The sequence below is a fragment of the Xenopus laevis genome, chromosome 9_10L, assembly GCF_017654675.1.
Source record: "Xenopus laevis strain J_2021 chromosome 9_10L, Xenopus_laevis_v10.1, whole genome shotgun sequence".
NCBI classification, from domain to species: Eukaryota; Metazoa; Chordata; class Amphibia; order Anura; family Pipidae; genus Xenopus; species Xenopus laevis.
In genome coordinates, this window is record NC_054387.1 from 75,313,569 (window position 1) to 75,336,677 (window position 23,109).

At 40.8% G+C, this 23,109-nt stretch overlaps 1 protein-coding gene across 4 annotated transcripts in view; it reads left to right on the plus strand.

Moving 5' to 3' along the window:
• Positions 1 to 5,428: 5,428 nt before the first annotated feature.
• The window catches only part of ubr3.L (ubiquitin protein ligase E3 component n-recognin 3 L homeolog), a 109,816-nt gene continuing 92,135 nt past the window's right edge, over positions 5,429 to 23,109 (plus strand). For 2 of the 4 annotated variants that reach the window (XM_041577157.1, XM_041577158.1), the window contains exon 1: positions 5,429 to 6,391. In XM_041577157.1, coding sequence (XP_041433091.1) covers positions 5,961 to 6,391 — 431 coding nt within the window. In that variant the 5' untranslated portion in view covers positions 5,429 to 5,960. The remainder of the gene's footprint in view (positions 6,392 to 23,109) is intronic. The other 2 variants (XM_041577159.1, XM_041577160.1) reach the window with 1 other exon arrangement.

The following is a 23,109-nucleotide window of genomic DNA, read 5'->3' on the forward strand; positions in this document are numbered from 1 at the left end:
AGAAAGGCTAAATAGATGGAATAATAGATTATGGTGTGTAAAGAAAAGAGACTAGGAGAGTGGGACCTTGGTATAAGATTTTTTGGGTGGGCCCCTGGTGTCCAAGTCCGACGCTGTGCATGCCTGTCAAAAACCTTGCTCTCAGGCTATAATCCCTGGCCATTTTCTAGCAAGGCTGGCATGTACAGTATATGGTCACAACTAAGGGATGAACTCTAGCACCATTCTCTTCTACAATGTTTATCCAATGTCACTTTGCTTATATTAATTTGTTCACTGCAATATCACAATGAAATACATAATGAATATGATCTAAGTATCAAATAGTATACAATAATAATAAGGAATTAAGAGAGAAACTGATGGTTCATGAAGTCAATACAACCTGGGCAGTTCTGATAAGATAAGTTCTGATAAAATAGGGATGCACTGAATCCAGTATTCGGTTCAGGATTAGTTTGAATCTGAGCCTTTTTCAGCAGGATTCAGAATTGACCAAATCCTAAAAGCCTGGCAGAACTAATTGTGAACCCTACATAGTTAAAAAGTTGCCATGCGTGCGTTTATTCAGGCACGTTCCTGTCAATATTTTGACACAGAAAACTGCTGACAGACCGAGTCTGACGGGCTTCCACGAATGGGCAGGTTAAAAAATCCCATTGGACCGCCTGTATCGGATCCATTATGATCCGATCATTGGGCCCTAGGGCCCACGATCGGATCAGCCCTATATCGCCCACTGATCAGGGGCAAGCGAGCGGATATCTACGTCTATGGCTGCATTTAATGAAACTCAGGGATTCTGCTCAACAGGAATGAAGATAAGAAATGTATCAACTAAACCCACATGACCCACAGAAACAAGTTGTTGGTGTAATTGTGCCAAGTCAGGCTTGCTTATGATAACATTAGCAAAGTACCAAGACCAGTTGCATTTCAAAAGCAAAGTAAAATGGCAGAGATATGTTTATTTGCACCAGGTTGTTGTTCTTGGAAAGCAGTTTAGAAGCCCTGTATAACATATTCAGATTAGACTTGCTATCTAGCATTAAAAAATGTGTCTGTATATGAAGGGAAAGTTGGCTGGATTTGTCCCATTCGAACATCATTGCTACAGGTGTGGGACCTTGATGCTGTTGTATCAACATATTCTGTCTGGACAGAAGAATGTGGTCTATCGTTACTGAATCCTTATAGCACTTGATATATAAACAGCATTATATCTGCCATTTTGATAATTGATCATAAAGTAATAAGGGATAGTAACTATTACACATAAATCTCCCTTTGTTAGATAACAACATGATGACTAAGATAACTCTGGCAGGCAAACTTGGATAATTTCCATCTGTAATTGAGTTATAGTATGCAATTATACACTTAAATATTCCCATATAATTGTGTTTAATATGGAAGAATACATATGACAACATGATTTTATATAGCAGTTGTCTGTACAGGTTATGAGAATAACTAGGGAGTTGTTCGTGCTATATATGGCATGTTCAACTAGCCATGCCTCAGTAACACCACACCTTCTTATGGTTCCCTACACTGCTGGAAGATTATTAAATGTGTTTGTGGCCAGTTCACTCCACTCAAACATAACCCCACCAGCCTACTAAATAGTGACTGCCTGCGGCATTTGCTAGAACCCACAGATTGCCAGAAATCTGCTGTTTTAGAAAGTGAAAAATTACACTTTACACTTCAATATTAGAAAAACTGTCACACATAGAAAATAGAAAGTAATTGGAAACAGTCTATATTTTATGGTGAACTATCTGAAACCAACTGAACTGAAAAAAGTGTTGAAAGGTGAACTCATTCATTCTCTGGTGTGGGGCCCATGACATTTGTGCCATTGGCCTTTTAATATACCATCAGTGGCCCTGAGTCACATCTATGAGTTCTCTAGTTGCCCTAAATCCCCCTATAATAAGCAACTGATAAGAGGTATATATAACAAGAACATGTGCTTGCCATGTGAGTTACTTTTAAGTCTGAAAAAATAATTCGGAAACCTGATCTTTAGTTGATAAAAAAAGCCAGAAAATGCAATAATACAACTCTGTTCAAACATGCACTTAATAGGGTTTTTTAAAAAAAAAAAAAAAATTAACATGTTTTTATTTAGTTTTAATTATATAGTAAAGTTTGTTTCCATTATGCGTTTCCATACAGAAAAGAAAAGGTTAAGCATATAAGTGCTCAACAATTGTTTAACAATATATAATAACAATTTCATCTTTTAGCTCAAGAGTGAGTTTGGGAAGGATTTTGTGGATATATAGCCAGCAATCTCTTTATTTGATGACAATTGGGGGGTGCAAAGTCCAGCCTTTCTTGTTCCTGTTGCCAGGTATCGAGGTACTGGGATGACTCCAAGACTAGTGGGTGTTTCTTCATCATAGTACAGCAAAGGAATTCCAACGGCACACAGGACTGTAGGAAATCTTCAAAATTTATTTCCAATCAGTGTAAGTTAAAAACACATCTAAAACACTTTCGCGTAGATAATTTAAATAATCCAATAAATAGTATACAATGCCTAATATTAGGGATGCACCGAATCCACTTTTTTGGATTCAGCCGAACCCCCGAATCCTTCGTGAAAGATTTGGCCGAATACCGAACCGAATCTGAACCCTAATTTGCATATGCAAATTAGGGGTGAGAAGGGGAAAACATTTTTTACTTCCTTGTTTTCTGACAAAAAGTCCCGCAATTTCCCTCCCCACCCCTAATTTGCATATGCAAATTAGGATTCAGATTCAGTTCGGCCTGGCAGAAGGATTCGGCCGAATCCGAATCCTGCTGAAAAAGGCCGAATCCTGGCCAAATCCCGAACCGAATCCTGGATTCGGTGCATCCCTACCTAATATATCATAAAAGTGCATACAATAGAAAAATTAATAACGACAGAAGTGTACCCAATAGAAATTGAAAGTGTTTTAGATGTGTTTTTAACTCACACTGATTGGACAATCAATTATGACACGCTAATTGCATGAAGCACTGTTCTATTTATTAGTACTTTGTATGTGGATCACATATGCTTGACAAAGGGGTTTTACTCCCCGAAACGTTGCATCGTGTGCATCCTGTGTGCCGTTGGAATTCCTTTGCTGTACTCTGCTGTGGGGCTTGCCGAACCTCTACCATTGTGCACCAGGCATATTGTTGTTATTTATTGGGTGTGCGAGATCCTGCCTTGTTCCTAGCTTGCTGTTTCTTCATCATACCATGTCATTTGTCTAAAGATATAAACAGGCCCGGATTTGTGGAAAGGCCACCTAGGCCCGGGCCTAGGGCGGCAGGATTTTAGGGGGGCGGCATGCTGCCCAACCACACCCTTATTGGTTCAAAAACACTGGGGATGCACTGGAGATACAATCATTTTTTAAATTTCCCATGTGCCAATCCCCATTGCACAAATAAAGGGGGGGGGGCAGGGGTGATGAATGGCAGTGGGCCTAGGGGCACCCAGTATGTAAATCCGGCCCTGGATATAAACTGTAAAGGCCCCCATACACAGGCCGATAAAAGCTGCCGACAGACCAAGCCGGCAGTTTATCGGCCCGTGTGTAGAGCCCCCCGACGGGCTTTCCCGAAAGTCGAGAAGAGCTTTGGAGTAGCCGCACACCACACAAACCCAAAGATTCTTATCTTGGTGCCCAGCGATAGAGGAATCGGCCACCTCACAACAAGGGTAAGAAGAAATTCACTGGCACACAGGAGTTGCGATAGCAGGGCAAGCCCTTGCAATTTTATTATGCAGATGCCGATCGGGCAGGTTAGAAAGTCCCGTCGGATCACGGCCGCATCTTTTCGTTGATGAGGTCCTGCGATCCGACCGCCCTTTTGGCATCTGCAAACGATCAGAACAGATGCCCTTTTGGCATCTGTTCTGATCGTTGGGCCCTAGAGCCCACAATTGGATCAGCCCGATATCGCCCACTTCAATGTGGGCATATCGCCAAACGAGCAGATCTCTACGACTATGGCCACCTTAAGGTATTTAATATGATGTGGAAGCGATGTGTTCTTTTCTGGTAATTGCTTCCAACCAATCCATATGAAACAGGCAGTAACGTAACCAGAGGGGGGCAGGCCCTGGCGCGGGACGAGCAGCCGGAAACCCCCGCCCCCCGTACGCTATTTTCGGCCAGAATCCAGTGGCGCTCGAGCTGCCGGGGGCCCTGTGGGGGCCTTGGCCCAACTGCACCCCCTGCCCCCCGGTAGTTACGCCACTGGAAACAGGTGGTGTTAGGAGCAGACTAGGCATGGGGTTAGGTTAAGAGCTCAGCAGGGTGACTGGAAGAGTGAGTAATTGGGTTAGAGTAAGATGCAGTGTAAGGGGAAGTGACAGAATTACATGGTAAGTTGGGGAGTAAGTAGCAGAGTAAAGGTGGCCAAACACAGGCAGATTTTTTACTTACAAATGACCGATTCCAGAACGTTCTGATAATATTGATAAGATGGTACTAACGATCATCGGACGAACGATCGTCTCAAAATTATCGTTTGCAAAATTGATCAGATGAGTTTAAAAATTTTAGTCGTTTAGGGATAAAATCCCTCTTTGCGCATGTCAGGATTGTAGCACAAGCCAATGAACATATACGGAACAACGGACATATACGTAAGGACCTGAACGTTCTTTGCTGAAAGCTTCACTTGTAACTATATGAACTACGTAAAGAAATAAATTGGTGCTGACTGCAGGAATATCACCCTATCACCTCATATGTGAAAGAAGTTTATTATGCTATCATACCTCCCAACTGTCCCTTTTTCGGAGGGACGGTCCCTCTTTTGACAGGTCAACCTGCATTCCCTCATTTGTACTGGAAAGTCCCTATTTTCTCTGCACTGAACAGCCAGAAAAAGAAACCAAGTTTCCCACTTAATTAGCTTTTAGCAGAGAGCCCAGAACAGCTAACAGGTGCAAATAATATACTTTGTAGCAATTTTGAGATACAAAATAACAGTTTAGATAGGGAGAAATATTTTCAAACTTTCATAACCTGCCAAATTTTGTAAAATGAACATGGTAATTAGGAGGTGTGGCCACAGAAATGGGCGTGGTCAAACATTTCGCTGTTCTACATGCGAAAAAATGTTTGTCCCTCTTTTTACTTCAAAATGTTGGGAGGTATGTGCTATAGCATAAACCCATATGTGTGCATGGAGCAGGGAAGGAGAAACTGACTACATACTACATACAGTGACACAATGCTAGCACCACTCCTCCCTCGTTTGTTGAACAATGTTCGTCCGTACACGAAGCAAACGATACGGTTATATCTGTTCATGTAATCGTTCTCCGTGGATGGCATATCGTACGGTAAAATAATCGCCACGATTGTTTAGCAATACGATCGTTCATCGCAGAACGATAAAAGTATGCCCGTGTATGGCCACCTTAAGGGTGAGTGATTATGGCAGTACTGGGTAGGTTTGGAAGGAACAACAAGAGCAAGAGTTAGTGACACAGTAAGTAACAATAAGTTAGACAGGAGCAGAGTAAAGGAGAATGACACAGGGAGTATGGGTTAGATTAGCGAGTAAGGAGCAGGGTAAGGTGAGGGGCATGGGGTAAGTTGGGGAGATGGGGAGATGGCACAGTGTGTATGGGGTAGGTTAGTGAATAAGAAGCAGAGTAAGGGACAATGGCACAGTGGGTATGGGGTAGGTTAGGCAGTTAGCAGCAGCACAGTAAGCGAATGAGTAGAGGTTTAGGAAGCCGGAAGCACTGGGTAAATGTCTGGTTCCGGTAAATGATACTGAGGCGAACAAGGAAGCCGGACAGAACGAGTGTGTGCCGGGGGCAGTGCCAGCCCAGCTGCAGGCGGAGCAGGGAGATCCCGCGAGAGGACGCGCGGCCCGTGTATGGAAGAAAACAAAAGTAAATCCCAGTGTAACCCTGCTGCTGCTGCTGCTGCTGCTGAGGATCCATGATGGCGGCCGAGCCGTCGCTGGGCCGGGATAAAGAAGCCACAGCCGCTTTGCTGAAGAGCGAGCTGAGCCGAACGGATCAGAGCCCGGGGTTGGAGCGGCTGAAGGAATTGCTGGATGGGGTTCTGTGCGTGGGAGGACCCGCCGGGGAGGCCCTGGAGTGGTGCAAGTGCCTGCTGGCTGGAGGGGACAAGTTCGAGGACTTCTGTCAGGCAGTGCGCTCCTATGACAATGCCACCCTGTGCGGCCTGGTCTGGACGGCGAACTTCGTGGCCTATCGGTGCCGGACGTGCGGGATTTCCCCATGCATGTCCCTCTGCGCAGAGTGCTTCCACCAGGGCGAGCATGCCGGCCACGACTTCAACATGTTCCGCAGCCAGGCAGGGGGGGCTTGTGACTGCGGGGACAGCAATGTCATGAGGGAGAGCGGGTGAGTAGCGCGGCCTCTGCCAAACACTGCTCTTATAGCTGACACCTGTCTGTCTGTGTGTGTGTGTGTGTGTGTGTGTGTGTGTGTGTGTGTGTGTGTGTGTCTGTGTGTGTACGTGACACTGAAATCCTGCAAGGGGCTGTCACTGTAATGCTGTCAGGGCTCTGCCAGTGTGTGTAACAATATGCCAACCAACAACTGTCTGTCAGTGTGCAACATTATTTCAGCCAACACAAACACGGTTCTGTCAGTGTGTAACATTAAGAGCCAGCCAACAGGGGTCTGCCAGTGTGTAACATTATATCAGCCAGTAAGTGTCTATCATTGTGTAACATTATATCAACCAACACTGATCTGTCAGTGAGTGCCACTATTCCAACCAACAAGGTTCTGTCAGTGCATAACAATGGCTACCAACAAGGGGTTGTCAGCAAAAGTTTGTCAATTTGCCAAACAAACAAGTGTCTGTATGTGTAATTTATACAAGGGTCAGTGGAGTGTGATTTTGTTTTGGATTATTAGCAACTATTGTATCAATTCTAGCAGCTGTCTTTAATGAAACTCAGGGATTCTGCTCAGCAGGGCCAAAGATAAAAAATGAATCAACTAAATGTATCAAATTGAAACCATTCCAGAGTCAGCAACCCCCCCCCCCAGCTGCTTTTAGAAAGACTTAAGAAGGTGAAAGAATGAAACTTAACACTTCAGTATTAGAAAAATAGAAAGTAATGGGAAAAAGTCTTTATTTCCGGTGAACTATCTGAAACCAACTGAACTGAAAAAGTGTTTGAAGGTGAACAACTCCTTTAATTATCCAAGTGCAGTTGCCAGTAGCAACCAGTCAGGTCTTTGCTTTCATTTGCCAACTTGTTGAGGACTATTGCTGTAGGCATTTGCATTGGCAATTTATCACCATTGATCATAAATAAGACCCAGAGTGTTAAGGTGGCCATACACGGGCCGATAAAAGCTGCCGACAGACTGTGTCGGCAGCTTATTGGCCCTTGTATGGGGGCCCCCGACGGGCTTCCCCGATCGAGATCTGGCCGAAAGTCGGCCAGATCTCGATCGGATGGGACAGAAAATCCCGTCGGATCGCGGCCGCATCTGTTTGTTGATGCGGTCCCGCGATCCGACTGCCCGTTTGCCGAATGCTAGGATCCGATCGTTGGGCCCTAGGGCCCACGATCGGATCTGCCCGATATTGCCCACCTCAAGGTGGGCATATCGGAGGGAGATCCGCTTGTTTGGCGACATCGCCAAAGGAGCGGATCTATCCATGTATGGCCACCTTTAGACTTTACAATCCATCTTGAGTCTACCAGTGTGTTATTATACCCTGCAAGACAGCAACGGCTGGTTGTGTATAAATCTGCAGAGCAACATGGGAATGGAATCTTTAAGTGCTGCAATAAGCAATCCAAAAAGGTTTTGTTTGTGTCTTATACTATGCAATCCACCAGTGGTACAGTTAGTTTTATACACTAGGTATTCAAAATACGTCCAGGAAAAGTGCAACAGTATGACACGTCAAGAAGTTAAGGATGTATCAACTTGTAATGCTCTGCTGTCAATGATGCAGCAGTCTGTGACACAGAGCTGGCAGTCGTATGGGTCTATTTATCATGCTGTCTAAAAACTGAAACATTAACAGTTATGTTGCTCATAGCAACCAATCAGAACTTTGCTTTTGTTTTCTAACTATTGAAATATAATTGCTGATTGGTTGCTCTGGGTAACATCACTGGAAATGCTTCACTCCACTTTTTACACAGCATGATAAATAGGCCCTTAAGTGTGTGGGTGACATTATGTACACGTCATGGGTGTGCCTCTTTGTCACTAGGTAACCTCTTACAGGTCTGTGTTTGATGCTGTGCCTGTAGTCAGGAAAAGTTTGTTCATGTGTGATCTGGTACAAGCCAGTAAGGTTTGTATGTCAGTCTGTGCAAATCTGACACTAGGCAAGTGGTCAATGATGTGATAGTAGGGGGCACTGTGCAATGAAGAGTCTGCTGTTGTGATACTGATGAGCTCTGTCAAGGGTCTGACTGTCACTGTGATATTATGCATGTTTTTCAGTGTTTGATACAGTGTAAGCTAACAAGGGTCAGTGTGTGATACTATTCTAACCAAAAAACGTTCTAATCAAACTGTGACTCTTAGTTAAAAGGGTTTGCCAGAGTGACACTTTGTAAGCCAAAAAGCCTGCATGTGGCTTGGATCACGCTAATAAGGATCTATTAGTGTCTGACATTGTGGCAGCTTTCAGGGGTTTGTCTTTGTGTTACACTCTGTAAGAAGCTCTACCAGTTTGTGATACTGTTGAGGGTGTGCACGGGTGTTTAATTGTGCAGTGCTGTGCAAGTATGCAATATCAAGAATGTGACGAAAGCAATCAAGATTTCCTATGATTGTAAGCACATCTGTGTCGATATGTGTTTGATAACATAAACAAATGGCAATTTGTCTGTTTGTCAGTGATTTGTCTTGCCCACCATCCAAAAAGGGGTTTGTCTGTATGGGACACTAAGCAGACAAGTGGCCTGTCAGTGTCAGTCTGTTATGCTATGTTCATAAAGTCTTCTTTCATGCTATTTAGATAACAAGGTTTCTTTCATTGTAACAAGGTTTCTCCATAGTAAAGGTTGCTTTTAGAGCATGTGGTAAAAATGGTGTTTGCATTCGATTTTCTCGTTGCAAGTCTGATGTGCCTTTTGATACAACCTGCTGTGGGATCACTGGAGCTCGCGCCAGGTCCGAGGTGGTGCCACCCATATTGTCAATTGCCACACTCTCATCAGAAGAGTCAGGATGAACAAAATCTTTAACAATATGGAAGCACAAAGTGTGTGTGTTTGGTCACATGTGCTCTCCACTGTGGAGCAGCTGTGGGTGCATTTGTAAACAACCCCTATAATGTTTCAAAGAATTGCTTGATTCCCCTCTGTGCAGTTTGTTATTCCCACAAATGGAAACTAGGGATGCACAGAATGCTTCTTATCTGGGTTTGGCGGAATAACAAACCGAATGTCAACCGTTGCACAAGCCAGAAATTGCCGACACATTAGCAGAAAAAGCCAGTGGGGGCGCCAGGCTCTTGGATTGTGTCAAATCTAAATCCTGTTAATAATTGCTTGCAATCAGCCTAATTTGGGATTTGGAGCACCTCTAATGGAAACACCCGGCCACCACTGATAACAAAATGTCTGAAAATGTACATTTGCACATTTTTCAGGACAAAAAATAGCTACCACATTCTTGCAAATGACAGGTGACCCAGAGATGTCATTTTTCCGCTGAAAAAAATGAAATTTTATGTGTGCGCTATACCTATACACCTCAGGAGCACTGTTTAGTGGCCATTGTGTGACTCGGTATTCAAATTGGACTAGTGTTAAACACAAGCTGTCTAAGCAACACAAAAATATCAAATTCGATTTTGTATGTCTACACAAATGAGTTTAGACTCATGGATGAGGGTCAGGGCATAATACTGTATTAATGAAGATATCACAGGGAGACATATCAGAATGTAACACTAGTTGCAAAGCAGCTATTTCAGTTCTGGTAACATTATGCCTGTGAACCTGTTGTGTAGTGCATATTCAGCAGGGACAGTGTGCCACTGGTAGGGATGCACCGAATCCAGCATTTGGTTTGGGATTCATCCAAGATTTGGCATTTTTCAGCAGGATTCAGCCGAATCGAAGTGCCTCGCCAAACCGAATCCAAATCCAAAATATAACGTGACTTTTTGTCACACAAACAAGGAATCCAAAAAATTTTACTCTTTCCCCCTGATTTCCCTAATTTACATATGCAAATTAGGGTTCAGATTCTGTTGGATATTCTGCCAAATCTTTCATAAAGGTTTCAGGATTTGGCAGAATCTTAAAATAGAGGATTTGGTGCATCCCTAGCCACTATGGGCTTGTAAGCATGACTTGACTCTTTTATTGGGAAAGCTGTGTTTCCTTTTCTACATGTAAAACGTGTTACCTGTAAACACAATGTGCATATTATGTTATATGAAAAATTAGAAAGGGTTCTATACCTTTATAATGCTGTATATAGTGTTTGTACCAAACACATGTATCTGTATGGGTTATGTTCACAAACGTAGTTGTAGGGGCGATGATTCCAATCAGTGCTTGATTGTAAATGTAACATATTCTGATGTTAAGTGCAGAAAATGACAGAATATGGTTGTATAGTTATAATTTTATTTTATAAGGTTCCTTGGAGATGGCTGTGCTAGTTTTGTAGCTTGATGAAGCCGTGCAGATTGGCAGAGAAGCCTGTGAATAACAGAGAGAAAAATAACAGCAGAAAAAAAAGACCAGCAGGTCCATCTATCCTGCCAATTATTTCCCTGTGTTATCACTTGATCTTACTGGTTTTTAGTCTGATGACACGAGGCATATTCTCCAATTCAATGTAATAATTTTTATCTAAAAGGGCAAGTAAATAATTTGCTAAACAGCTTCTTCAGCAAATGTACCTCTGCTACATACTGCTGTAGGAGACTGTGGACTTTCTCCTGGTATTTTCATATTTGGACTAGATCCTACCTCTGATGTCACCATGCATCCTATGGTGCTTGAGTATGCTCTGTGCTGCTGAACTTAATATGGGGAATGTTCAGAGTGCCTCTTTCTATAAATCGTCCTGGTTTGTTGTATTCCCTTGATAACCATCTACTTTACTTTGGACCAAACTAGAGGTAGACTCCTGCCTAGGGTGCAGCCATTATTTTGGGAATGAGGTGGGGCACAGTGGAAGAAAATGTTTATTGCAGTTTTATTATCAGTTTTATTACAAATATCCAATAAATGACCAATAACAGCTCATTGTTTTCTCCCTTTTCTGTTTTGCAGCTTCTATGAGAGATCTATACAGGATAAAATAATTTTACTTTACCTTAGAGGAACTCTTCTTTTGTCTGGCTGTGAATCATTTATAATATACTGTTTGTACTAGTTCTACTTAATGCTTGAAATCTTTACTATCTAAACAGGACTTAAAGGGATACTGTCATGGGAAAAACATGTTTTTCTGAAAACGCATCAGTTAATAGTGCTGCTCCAGCAGAATTCTGCACTGAAATCCATTTCTCAAAAGAGCAAACAGATTTTTTTATATTCAATTTTGAAATCTGACATGGGGCAGACATATTGTCAATTTCCCAGCTGCCTCCAGTCATTTGACTTGTGCTCTGATAAACTTCAATCACTCTTTACTGCTGTACTGCAAGTTGGAGTGATATGCCCCCCCCCAGCAGCCTAACAACAAAACAATGGAAAGGTAATGAGATAGCAGCTCCGTAACCCAAGACAACAGTTCACTGGAAGATCTAAAAACAGCACTAAATAGTAAAAGCCAAGTCCCACTGAGACACATTCAGTTACATTAAGTAGGAGAAATAACAGCCTGCCAGAAAGTAATTCCATCCTAAAGTGCAGACACAAGTCACATGACTGGGGCAGCTGGAAAACTGACAAAATGTCTAGCCCCATGTCAGATTTCAAAATTGAATATAAAAAAATCTGTTTGCTCTTTTGAGAAATGAATTTCAGTGCAGAATTCTGCTTGAGCAGCACTATTAACTGATGTGTTTGGAAAAACATGTTTTTCCATGACAGTATCCCTTTAATGTATTAACATGCAAACTCTGATGCAATTCACCAAATTTTTTCTCCAAAAAATTCCAGCCTCATTGTGGCCAAGCGCAGAGCTACTTCTGCCCTATCCATCAAAAAGGAAACCATTCCACTTGCATCTTTACAGAAATAGGATTCCAATTGTTTCTAGCATTTCCACCATAAAGCTTGTATTACTTCCAGAGCGTGAGTTTAGAGTTGGGATTACCACTTGTTTGTGTTTTACATGATTCTTATGGATGTGGACAGACAGTTATTTTTTGGGTGCCTGTTGCAGAAGAGATTTCCTTTGGGCAGCAAAGCGTATGGCTTATCATGGCCTTAAAGTGAACATTCACCTTTAAATTAACCTTCAGTACGACGTAGAGAGACATTCTGAGACATTTTGCACTTAGTTTTTATTTTCTATTATTTGTGGTTTTTGCGTTATTTAGCTTTTTGTTCAGCAGCTCTTCAGTTTGCAATTTCAAAAATCAGGTTCCTAGGGTCCAAATGACCCTAGCAAACATGCATTGATTTGAATAAGAGACTGGAATATGAACAAGAGAGGGCCTGCATAGATAGATTAGTAATAAAAAAAAAAAGGAGCAATAACGATAAAGGGCCAATTCATTAACTTCGAGTGAAGGATTCGAAGTAAAAAAAATTTGAATTTCGAAGTGTTTTTTTGGCTACTTCGACCATCGAATGGGCTACTTTGACCTTCGACTACGACATCGAATGATTCGAACTAAAAATTGTTTGACTATTCGACCATTCGATAGTCTAAGTACTGTCTCTAAGAAAAAACTTCAACCCCCTAGTTCGCCATCTAAAAGCTACCGAACCCAATGTTAGCCTATGGGGAAGGTCCCCATAGGCTTGGCTAAGTTTTTTTGGTCGAAGGTTAATCCTTCGATCGTTGGATTGAAATCCTTCGAATCGTTCGATTCAAAGGATTTAATCATTCGATCGTACGATCGCAGTATTTGCGCAAAATCCTTCGATATTCGAAGTTGAAGGATTTTCATTCCCAGTCGAATATCGAGGGTTAATTAACCCTCGATATTCGACCCTTGATGAATTTGCCCCTTAATGTGTAACTTTACAGAACATTTGTTTGTTTTTTTTTATATGGGTCACTGATCCCCATTTGAAAGCTGGAAATAACCAGAAGAAGGCAAATAATCAAAAAACTATAAAAAAGAAAATATGAAGTGCATTTGAAAAGTTGCATAGAATCAGCCATTCTATACCATATTAAAAGTAAACTTAGAGGTGAACCAACCCTTTAATGGGATGCAAGCCCAAAATTCTAATTTTGCCTAGTGAAGGAAATTGGAATTTAAAGCAACATTTTGGAATACATTTATTATATTTTTATGTTTTTAAAGTTATTTGTAAGTACTGTATTACTTTTTGAAAGCAGCATCTGTCTGTCCTTTTCTGTTATTTGCATTGTTGGTTCTGACCTGTATTGTATACATTGTAACAATGTAGCAGAATCCAGCTGATTAACAGACCGATATAGACCAAGCAAGACTGTCTGCTTCTAAATTATTTCAAGAGACCAGCAGTGCAGAAAAGGTAGAGCAAATACTACTTTCAGTTGCAATTCATAAATAACTTTAAAATCATTTTTACAGATAACGTGCAAAGTTATTGTAAACTTGCAAGACCTACACAATTGGCACACAAGCATATGAAATCTTTGGGTCTTTCAGTCTGGTCTCTTAGTTTGGTGTTTAAGTTAGTGCTTACATCACCTCGACAGCAGCAGTCAGGCCAGGATCATCTAATTATAGCAGAGACCTACAAATAGTTCAGAAAGATCAGCATGGTCATCCACCACTTGCTGGATCCTAAAAACTGTCAGCAGTTCAAGAGTCGTGTCCCAATGTGGCAGGTGATGCATGACACAACGTGTTTACCATTACACAAGGAGGCTTAGTGCATGCTAGTTAATCCATCATATTTAAAGGAGAAGGAAAGCTCCAAGACAGTTTATTGCCAAGAGATTAGCCACAATAGTGCAAGATAGAACGCTATATTTATTCTGCAGAATGCTTTACCATACCTGAGTAAACAGCTCTAGACACTGTCTCTGTTTGTTTAGGATAGAAGCTGCCATATATGCTTGGTGTGACATCACTTCCTGCCTGAGTCTCTCCCTGCTCACTTACAGCTCTGAGCTCAGATTACAGTAGGGATGGGAGGAGGGAGGGGGAGAGATGCAAACTGAGCATGCTCATGCCCTGCCCTGGAGGTTTATGCTGAACACAGGAAGTCTGATACAGAAGCCCATGTGTACACAATAGAAGGAAAGAAATGCTGTGTTTCTTTTGACAGAGGCTCAGAGCAGCATTACTTTGAGGGTTTACTAGACCTTTCTGATAAAGCTTACTTAATTTTAGCCTTTCCTTCTCCTTTAAAATGGGCTAAGAATTTTACAAGTCTAGATGATAAGCATTCATGTTTAATATCAACAGTTGGAAAGTTATTCAGTGGGCTGGGGAAATGCTTGGTTATATGTATCACGTCTGCTGTGTTTGTGTGAGTTTATTTTAACTCTATTAAATTCGACTATACTTGAAATTCAATTGGGGGATTATTTAATTAAAATAGAATATCTTAAACTCGAACTAATTTTACAGACTCGAAAACTCGAATTTCAATTAAATTCGACCAAACTCAATTCTCCAAAAAAAACTTGAATGTCAGGAAAGGTATTAACATGTCCAAAATGGACGTCTCCCATCAACTTATGCATGAACTAGGCAGGTTTTAGGTGGCGAATAGTCGAATTTGAGTTCTTAAAGGGCCAGAGTGTGCTAAATCTCCAAATTCAAATTAAATTTCAAATTATTACATTTGGGTACGGATGCCTGGTGAGTTTCAAAACTGGCAAGGTCCTATGAGCCTGTTCACACAGATGCCAGGCTCTTTTCAAGAGAAAATGGATCTTTTCTGGCAGGGGTTGATAACGGGAGTACAGCAAGGCTGTCCATACATGTTCTGATGAAATCATATAAAATGTATTTTTGTATAATGTGTATGCTGGGCGGATGATACTGATCGATATCTATGTAATGTATATATCAGATGATTAGTTGATGGGGTCAGATTAATAATTTCATCTTCCTGAATATATCAGACAATGCATGGTGCATCCACAGAGGAGGAATTGAAAAGAAGAGCTATTGAGTCAGTTGCTTACCTTACCATTTTCCACGGGACAGTGCAGATTTTGACACCTCAACCCACAGTCACGGAAATGTACTGAAATGTCCTGACTTTCTGTTTGATCTCCTGCACTGAACAGCCAGAAAAAGATACAAAGCTTCTAACTTAATTGGTTTATGGCAGAGAGCCCAGAATATATGCCAGGTGCAAATTGTTACTTCTGTAACAATTTAAGATAAGCAAAGAAGCAATTGTAACAATTTAAGATACTGTGACTTGCATCTTAAAGTATAATTCACGTTCATTAGCAAACCTGTAATAACACATAAAAACCACAGAAATGTATTCAAACTTTCATAACCTGCCAAATTTTGTAAAATGAATATGTTTATTAGAGGGTGTGGCCAAAAGAATGTTTCCGTGTTCCGCACTGCAAATCTTTTTATCCCTCTTTCTATTTCCAAAATGATAGCAGGTATGGTCTTAATAACACTTTGGTCTGTCCAACTTGCTGCCTCCACCTCAAACTAAAACTCCTAGAATTCTCAGACAGGTAAAGTGAAAATAACCAAACAAATTTATCGTTTGTAAGCTCTTTTGGACAGGGGCCTAATTCCAGCTTTGTCGATTCTTCCTTTTGTTTATGGTTAATTATCTTGACGACGGAATCCTATTTAAAAGACATATGACTAGCTCATAGGAACTGATTCCGGGGCTTCTTTAAATTCTGCTTTGTCTCAGACATTATTTTTCTAATAATCCTCATTATTTATACTAAATAACTGCATTTTATTATTAACTTGTATACATAAAGCATCAACATATTCTGCAGCACTTACTCAGCAGCAATTATGTACATGCAAAAAAACAAAACAAAAGCATGTATTGTCAGAACAACTAATGGCAAGTCCTAATGTGTTCCCTTATATAAGATATTTAAGATACTTCATTTTATACTTGACCTTAAAATAGACCAGATAGTCTTGCTTATTGGTAGTGGTGCTGCAATTACTTTCAGCATCGGACTGGGGTAGTCTTGGCCCACGGGGGCTGCCACTTCAGAGCCCCCCCCTTTTCCCTCCTCCCCCTCCACTGCGCACACGTGTGTACCTGCTTTACACAAGTAATTTCTCCATGTGATCGGGTTGTGGGTTGAGGTCCAGAGCTCAAGAAAAAAGTTGTCTGTGTGGATCAGGTTTGGGCAGGTGGGGTCCACCAGGTTTTTTTTCCAATGTACCGCTGGCCCAGTCTGACCCTGCTTACTTTATATATTGTGTTTTCTGCATGGTGTGTATCATTGATTTCAAATTCTGTATGTCCACTGTACTTTTACAAAGAACTGCCCCCATGACAAGACTCTCTATAAATACATTTTATATACTCTCAGGGGCGATCCTGGCCCCTCCACCGCCTGAGGCAGCTTGCACGAGGGCAGCAGAGAGGGCCAGAACGCTAGCGCAGAGAGCATAATTGCGCTCTCTACTTTATATGAGCTGAATTTCCGGTTTGAAAACCCGAAATTTGGCTCTTAAAGTACCAGTAGCTGCACTTGTGGGGGGCTGCCGCCTGAGGCGAGATTCTAAGCTCACCCCATTTGGGAAGCGCTCCTGTATACTTGGCTAACACTTGTTACTGATAACATAGTCTGATGTTGATAGGATTTTAGGGTAATGGCACACAATCATTTTTGATGCCTGTGCCATGGAGTAACAAATCTCCAAAAAACACCTTGTCTTTAGGAACCAGGGAAAACTCGGGGGTGATCCATTGGGCCCATGTGCCATCATCCTTAGACTGCAACATTATTGTGAGGCTGTTGATAACAAGCACACTCTGTAAAATCTAAAGATTATTATAAACAGTATTTGCATATGTTCATTTGTTGCTGAAAGCCTCAATTTAATTATAAAATGAGATGGCTAAAGGTGGCCATACACGGGCCGATAAAAGCTGCCGACAGACTGTGTCGGCAGCTTATTGGCCCGTGTATGGGGGGCCCCGACGGGCTTCCCCGATCGAGATCTGGCCGAAAGATGGGACAGAAAATCCCGTCGGATCGCGGCCGCATCTGTTCGTTGATGCGGTCCCGCGATCCGACCGCCCGTTTACCGAATGCTAGGATCCGATCGTTGGGCCCTAGGGCCCACGATCGGATCTGCCCGATATTGCCCACCTCAAGGTGGGCATATCGGAGGGAGATCCGCTCGTTTGGCGACATCGCCAAACGAGCGGATCTATCCATGTATGGCCACCTTTAGGAGGGTGGCTAAAGATAAGCTTGATAGCTTGGGTATCTGTACACAGTGCATACATAAATTTCCACAGGATCACCTGTCTGTATCATTCAAGAATGTCTTGCCACTTGTGCTGCAGTTGATTTGCAACCCACCCCAAGAGCCACCTCATCTTAAAGGAACAGTTACACCAACACATTAAAGGAATCACAGTATAATGAACTGATGCCCAGCACTGGTACAACTGGTGTGTTTTCATCAGAAACACTACTATGATTATATCAAATAGCTGCTGTGTAGCCATGGGAAAAGCCATTCAAGCACAGGATATATAGTAGATACGTTCTGAAGAATTCCATTGTATACTGCAGAGCTTATCTGTTATCTACTGTGTAACCTGTGGCTTTTCTTCTTTTTCAGCTTTGAAGGGCTGCCCCATGGCTACAAAGCAGCTTGTTTATATAAACTATAGTAGAGTTTCTGAAGCAAACACACTAGTTGTACAAATGCAAGTCAACAGCAAACTATATTTTATTACTTTAAAACACTTTCAAATGTGGTTCATTGACCCCATCTGAAAACAAAAGCTCTGTAAGGGTACAAATTGAATGTTATTGCTACTCTTTAAAAGGCTGCGGTCATACAGATTGTTGGCTTCCACAGCTCCATTGATTTGCACACCTTCCACTAATGTGCAGGCACATGCAGCAGAATGGAGGTCAGCCCAGAAAAATGAAAGGCAATTTCAGTCCAACCTCTGCCTACAGCAAGCAGAAGCTGCACTTTTCAGTGCATATCAACAGGGCTGGGGTCACGGAGATGACCTGCTTCTCTCAGCCTAGAGGTAGGCTGGGAGCAGCGGACCCAACGCTTCATGTGCCCTTTCCCTTCCTTATCTTTATATTCCGCCCCTCTCCTAATCATATTTCAGTCTCTTATTCAAATTGATGTATGATTGTCAGGGTACTTTGGATCCCAGCAACCAGATACCCAAACTTGCAAACTGGAGAATTGTTGAATAAAAAGCCAAATAACAAAAAACACATCATAAAAGGTGAAAACCAACTGAAAATTGTGTAGGAATATCACTCTTTACATCATACTAAAAGTTAATTTAAAGGAGAACAACCCCTTTAAGGAATACAGGATTTGAACTTTATTTTAAAAGAAATCTCTGCAATGCTACCCTTTGTATATTTTCAAGATACCAATTTTCTTTTTAACGCCACCATTCTTTGGAATAGGAAAAACAACTTTATATTGCCTGTAACTTTCCTATAAATGTTATATTTCCAGTCTTATGAACGGTCATATGATACTGACTTCTTAGCTGGCTTATTTGCACTGAACATTGTTTCATTTTCAAATTCAGTGCAGGTTATTTGACTACGCTTTCACAACCACCTATGTCTAGGAAGTGTATTCAAAGAGGGTTCATATAGCTCTGTGACAATATGATCTGGCGTATCTGGCTTGCCAGTATTTTTGCATAATTTAATAGCTTGAGAAAGACATTTTCTGTGTAACAGGAAATGGTTATTTTTGTGGTAGGCTGCTAAAGGTTTTTTTATTTTATTTTTTAACACATTATTCAATTAAAGCAGTCACTAAACATTGAGCAGAGTGTGGGAATAAGTGACTCCTGAAGTGCAGTTACCCTAGACAACCAGACGAGAATCAGACCCCAAAGAGAGCAGAAACCTAAACATTCCTGTAACTTTGCCTGCACCCCCTCCCACACACACCCATTTCTCACTAAAATGCATTTATTTTTATACTTAGTATTATTTTAGGATGATGGTTTATGTACAATCCCACAACCACTTGACCACTGTGAATTAATCAAAATGAGAACATTCTGAAAATATATTTTCTGCGGTCAGCTTACTGTTAAGGGACTTTTGTAAAAAAGTAATATGTGTCATTCTGTGTTTTGGACTCCTAACGTGGCCCAGTGTTATGAATTAATGGTTGGCCCAGTTAGCAATTGATTGGATCAGCCAGATTTGGCTTTGTATTTGTTATTGTGCTGCTCTGCTTTGGGGATTTATCTGTTAATAGTTCCCTAATACTATTCATATTTGGTAGTGCCATGCTCAGGGAACAGGGGCTTTACAAATAAATTGTATTTTTATGTATATAATTGTTTTAATTTTTTAGGTATTTATAAGTAATTGTTGCAGAAGTAGAAATACACAAATAATTCAGACAGATTCAGAAAGCTTTGTAGTGATGCATGGGTCTTGCCCCTGCAGCAGATAGTAGGACAGGTGGGGGGCCATATTAAGCCTGCTTAATAAAGAAATGCAATTCTTAAATTGTATAACATTCACAGATTTACATTATTGGCTATGGGAAAGCATTTGTAGGAGATTAGTCACTTACAGTAGCAAAAATTCATCACAGGTGACAAACCTTGTAGTCTCCCAGTACCATTACATACAAAAATCATCTAAATTCTGGGTTTTCGGGTGAGTGATTCGGGCATCAAATCCAAGTGGTACGATTCGAAATTTTGTTCGATTTTGTTGAGACCTTTGTCGCACTGTTTTCTTTCGATCTGATTGGTGGATGACGGTTAGGTCGAGTTAGACAATTAGACAAATTTGAGTTTTAGTAATTACCCCAGTGTATAACTGCGTTAACCACACAATTGCTTATAAAGGTTCACAAATTAGCGCAATATCAATAACAAATCACCAGGTCCTTTTCTACAGTAAAGTGCTTAGTACTAGTAAATAAAGTTACCAAAACAAATAAACTGTGTTAATTGCCATTAATTAGGTGTCAATATAACACAGGACAATTCATTTATTTGATCTTATTAGTGCTAACCACTTAACTGAGTGGAATCAGTGGTTCTGAACTGATAGCTGCACAAATCACCTTATCAAAATATCAAGTTAACAGTCTGAGTTTTTCCTTTAATGGTTTTGTGAAAGTATTTGATTTAGGACTGGCACTTTTTGTTAAACTTTTAGAAGTATATTTTTCTGCTGCTTCCTCCATCAGCTAGGAAAATTGTTGGCATCTAGTTGCAGCAGTGGTCTCCAGTTGGCTCCTGCTGCATAAGTTTTAAATCATGTAATAAATGGCACGCATGAGTGATTATTGTCTGAAAACATGGCTGTCAGCATTTCTAGGTGACAGTTGTGTAGGTGTTCCAGATGCTCACAATAGGAACCCAGAGACAAGTAATTGAAGGTAAAAAGGGAAGCGTATTCGTGACAGAACAATAACAATCTCCTGATGTGACATTAATATTATTAACATATATTTAAATCAAAATATGCATTTTCTTCTTTGTGGCAAGTTGATTTTGTTGCATCAGGTGAACATGAGTAGAATAAGAAAATGTATTTGGTGCACATCAGATCTTATTGTTTATAAGACACATTAAAATACTTTAATTTTTTGTCAGTATGGAAGGAATTGTTTACTGTTATGTACTGTATATATGGCCTACATTTGCTAGAAATACATTTGTGTTTTAGGCCTTTTTTAACCATAGAAAGTCTGGAATTAGGTTTTTGTTGTTAGAAGAATTTGCTGTGTTCTGTTCCCACTTTATGGGCATTAAGATATTAACACAACAGCACTGCTGTCCCCTATGCATAACTGCTTAGGGGAAATGAAGTTTCTTTGCCAGTGATATTTATGAAATTGATATTATCATACCTTAAATGATAAAAGGGAAAATCAAGTAGAAAATCAAGCTGGTGTTATGGAGAAAAACTATATATACAATGAATAATTACCATCTTCTCCCTTCAATCTATACCCCTTTTATTACAGAACAGTACTCTGCCCTTACTGCTGCTGACAACTGACATTACTTACTACAAATTCTCTCTTCAAGAATATTCCTATCACTTGAAGGGGTCACCAATCCAGGATATCTTTGCCCAATATTGCTATCTATATATTGGGTCATATTGGTCTGAACCAATCATTTAGCCATGGGCCAAGGTTTGGATTATAATGAAGGCAAATTCAGGCCTTTTGAAGAGGATTTTAATCCTATCCTATAAATATCTGCTTGATTTTTGGGCATATATCTGTCAGGGAGGACCTGTTAACAGGCAGATAAGCTGCTGACTTGATCTGAAAGGGCCTTAGTCCCAGTAGCCTAGATATTTTTAAAGCTCAAGGGTATAACCTTACATTTGTCCACACTTATTCTAATCTACCACTTAGCTGCCCAAATTGCCAGTCTACCAATATCAGATAGCAAATGATGACACATCCTTCATAGATGCAATTGTTCTGCATAATTTTGTGCAATCTGTGACAAACACAGATTCATTATCAGTGTTCTGCAACAAGTAATTATAAAACAGGTTTACTAAGACCAACAGACCTTAGAAAGTAAACATTTAAATTAAGCTGTATTAAAACCCTTTATTAGTAGACGAAATGTACTGCAACATCACAGTTCAACTTTCTATTTCAGATTAGTATGACCAATATAAAACTACACGTATTAATATGTATGTGCAGGAGAACGGCATTATAAATAATATAATACACTAGCCATAAATATCCTGTAAATTATATTCTTATACCAGGTGCATAGCAATTTCACATGACTTACTGAAACTTGTGTATTATAATAAACAGTGTGTCCCCGTTGTAAAATATGAGGATATTAAAAGTCACCTCGGAATTCCAAGACCAGTATAAAAGCACTCTGCGTTTGGCCTCATGGCTTTTATATGGTCATGGAATGCCTCAGTGACTTTTGTCATGGAATTCTGTCACAGAAGAACGTGTTTTTTTGTTTTTTTCAAATCACATCAGCTAATAGCCCTCATCCAGCAGAATCCTGTACTCAAGTCCATTCTTTCAAATAGCAAATTGATTTTTGTATTATTTAACTTGATTTGAGATTAGCCATATTCTTATTTTCCATATTCTTATTTTAAGTGCCTCAAGCTTTTTTTAAACTTCAGTCGTACTTTACTGAAACACTTTCAGTGTAGCAGTAAATCCATAACATACACAGTGACAGGCTCATTCTAGTCACAACACTGCATACACATACAGGGCGGAAGGGGGCCAAATATGCAACTTGGGTGGAGAGAATGCAAAGTTTAGAATTATCCTTAGGCCTAAGGGTTGGGGCAGATGGGCAGATTCGGGGAGATTTAGTCGCCTGGCGACTAATCGCCTCTTCTGCGCAAACTGCCTTCCGCCTGCTTGAATGAAGAATCGCCTGCGCTAATGCACTCACGACACTTCGAAGGCAGACAGAAGTCAGTTTGGGGGGAATTTGTCACCCCGCAGAAGAGGCAATTAGTTGCCAGGTGACTAAATCTCCCCAAATCTGCCCGTCTGCCCCAACCCTAACAGTACTGGAAACTTAAAGGGCACCAATCATAACTAAAATCATTTACTACGTAAATACACTATGTGAAAGTTCAAGAAATTTGTTTAATGTAAATCATCAGCTCACTATAGCTTCCACAAGATCTCCCCTATCTCTACTGCAGTTCTAGCTGAGGCAGGCATCTTGGATATCTTCCCAGCCAACTGTAGCTCTGAAATCTTACACATGCTCAGTTGAAATTCCTTGGTTGCTTAGCAGCCATTCTAAGCTATTTTGAAATCAGCCAAACCTCTTTGTTAGCTGCTGTTCAGTAGTGCTGCCAACTTTTGG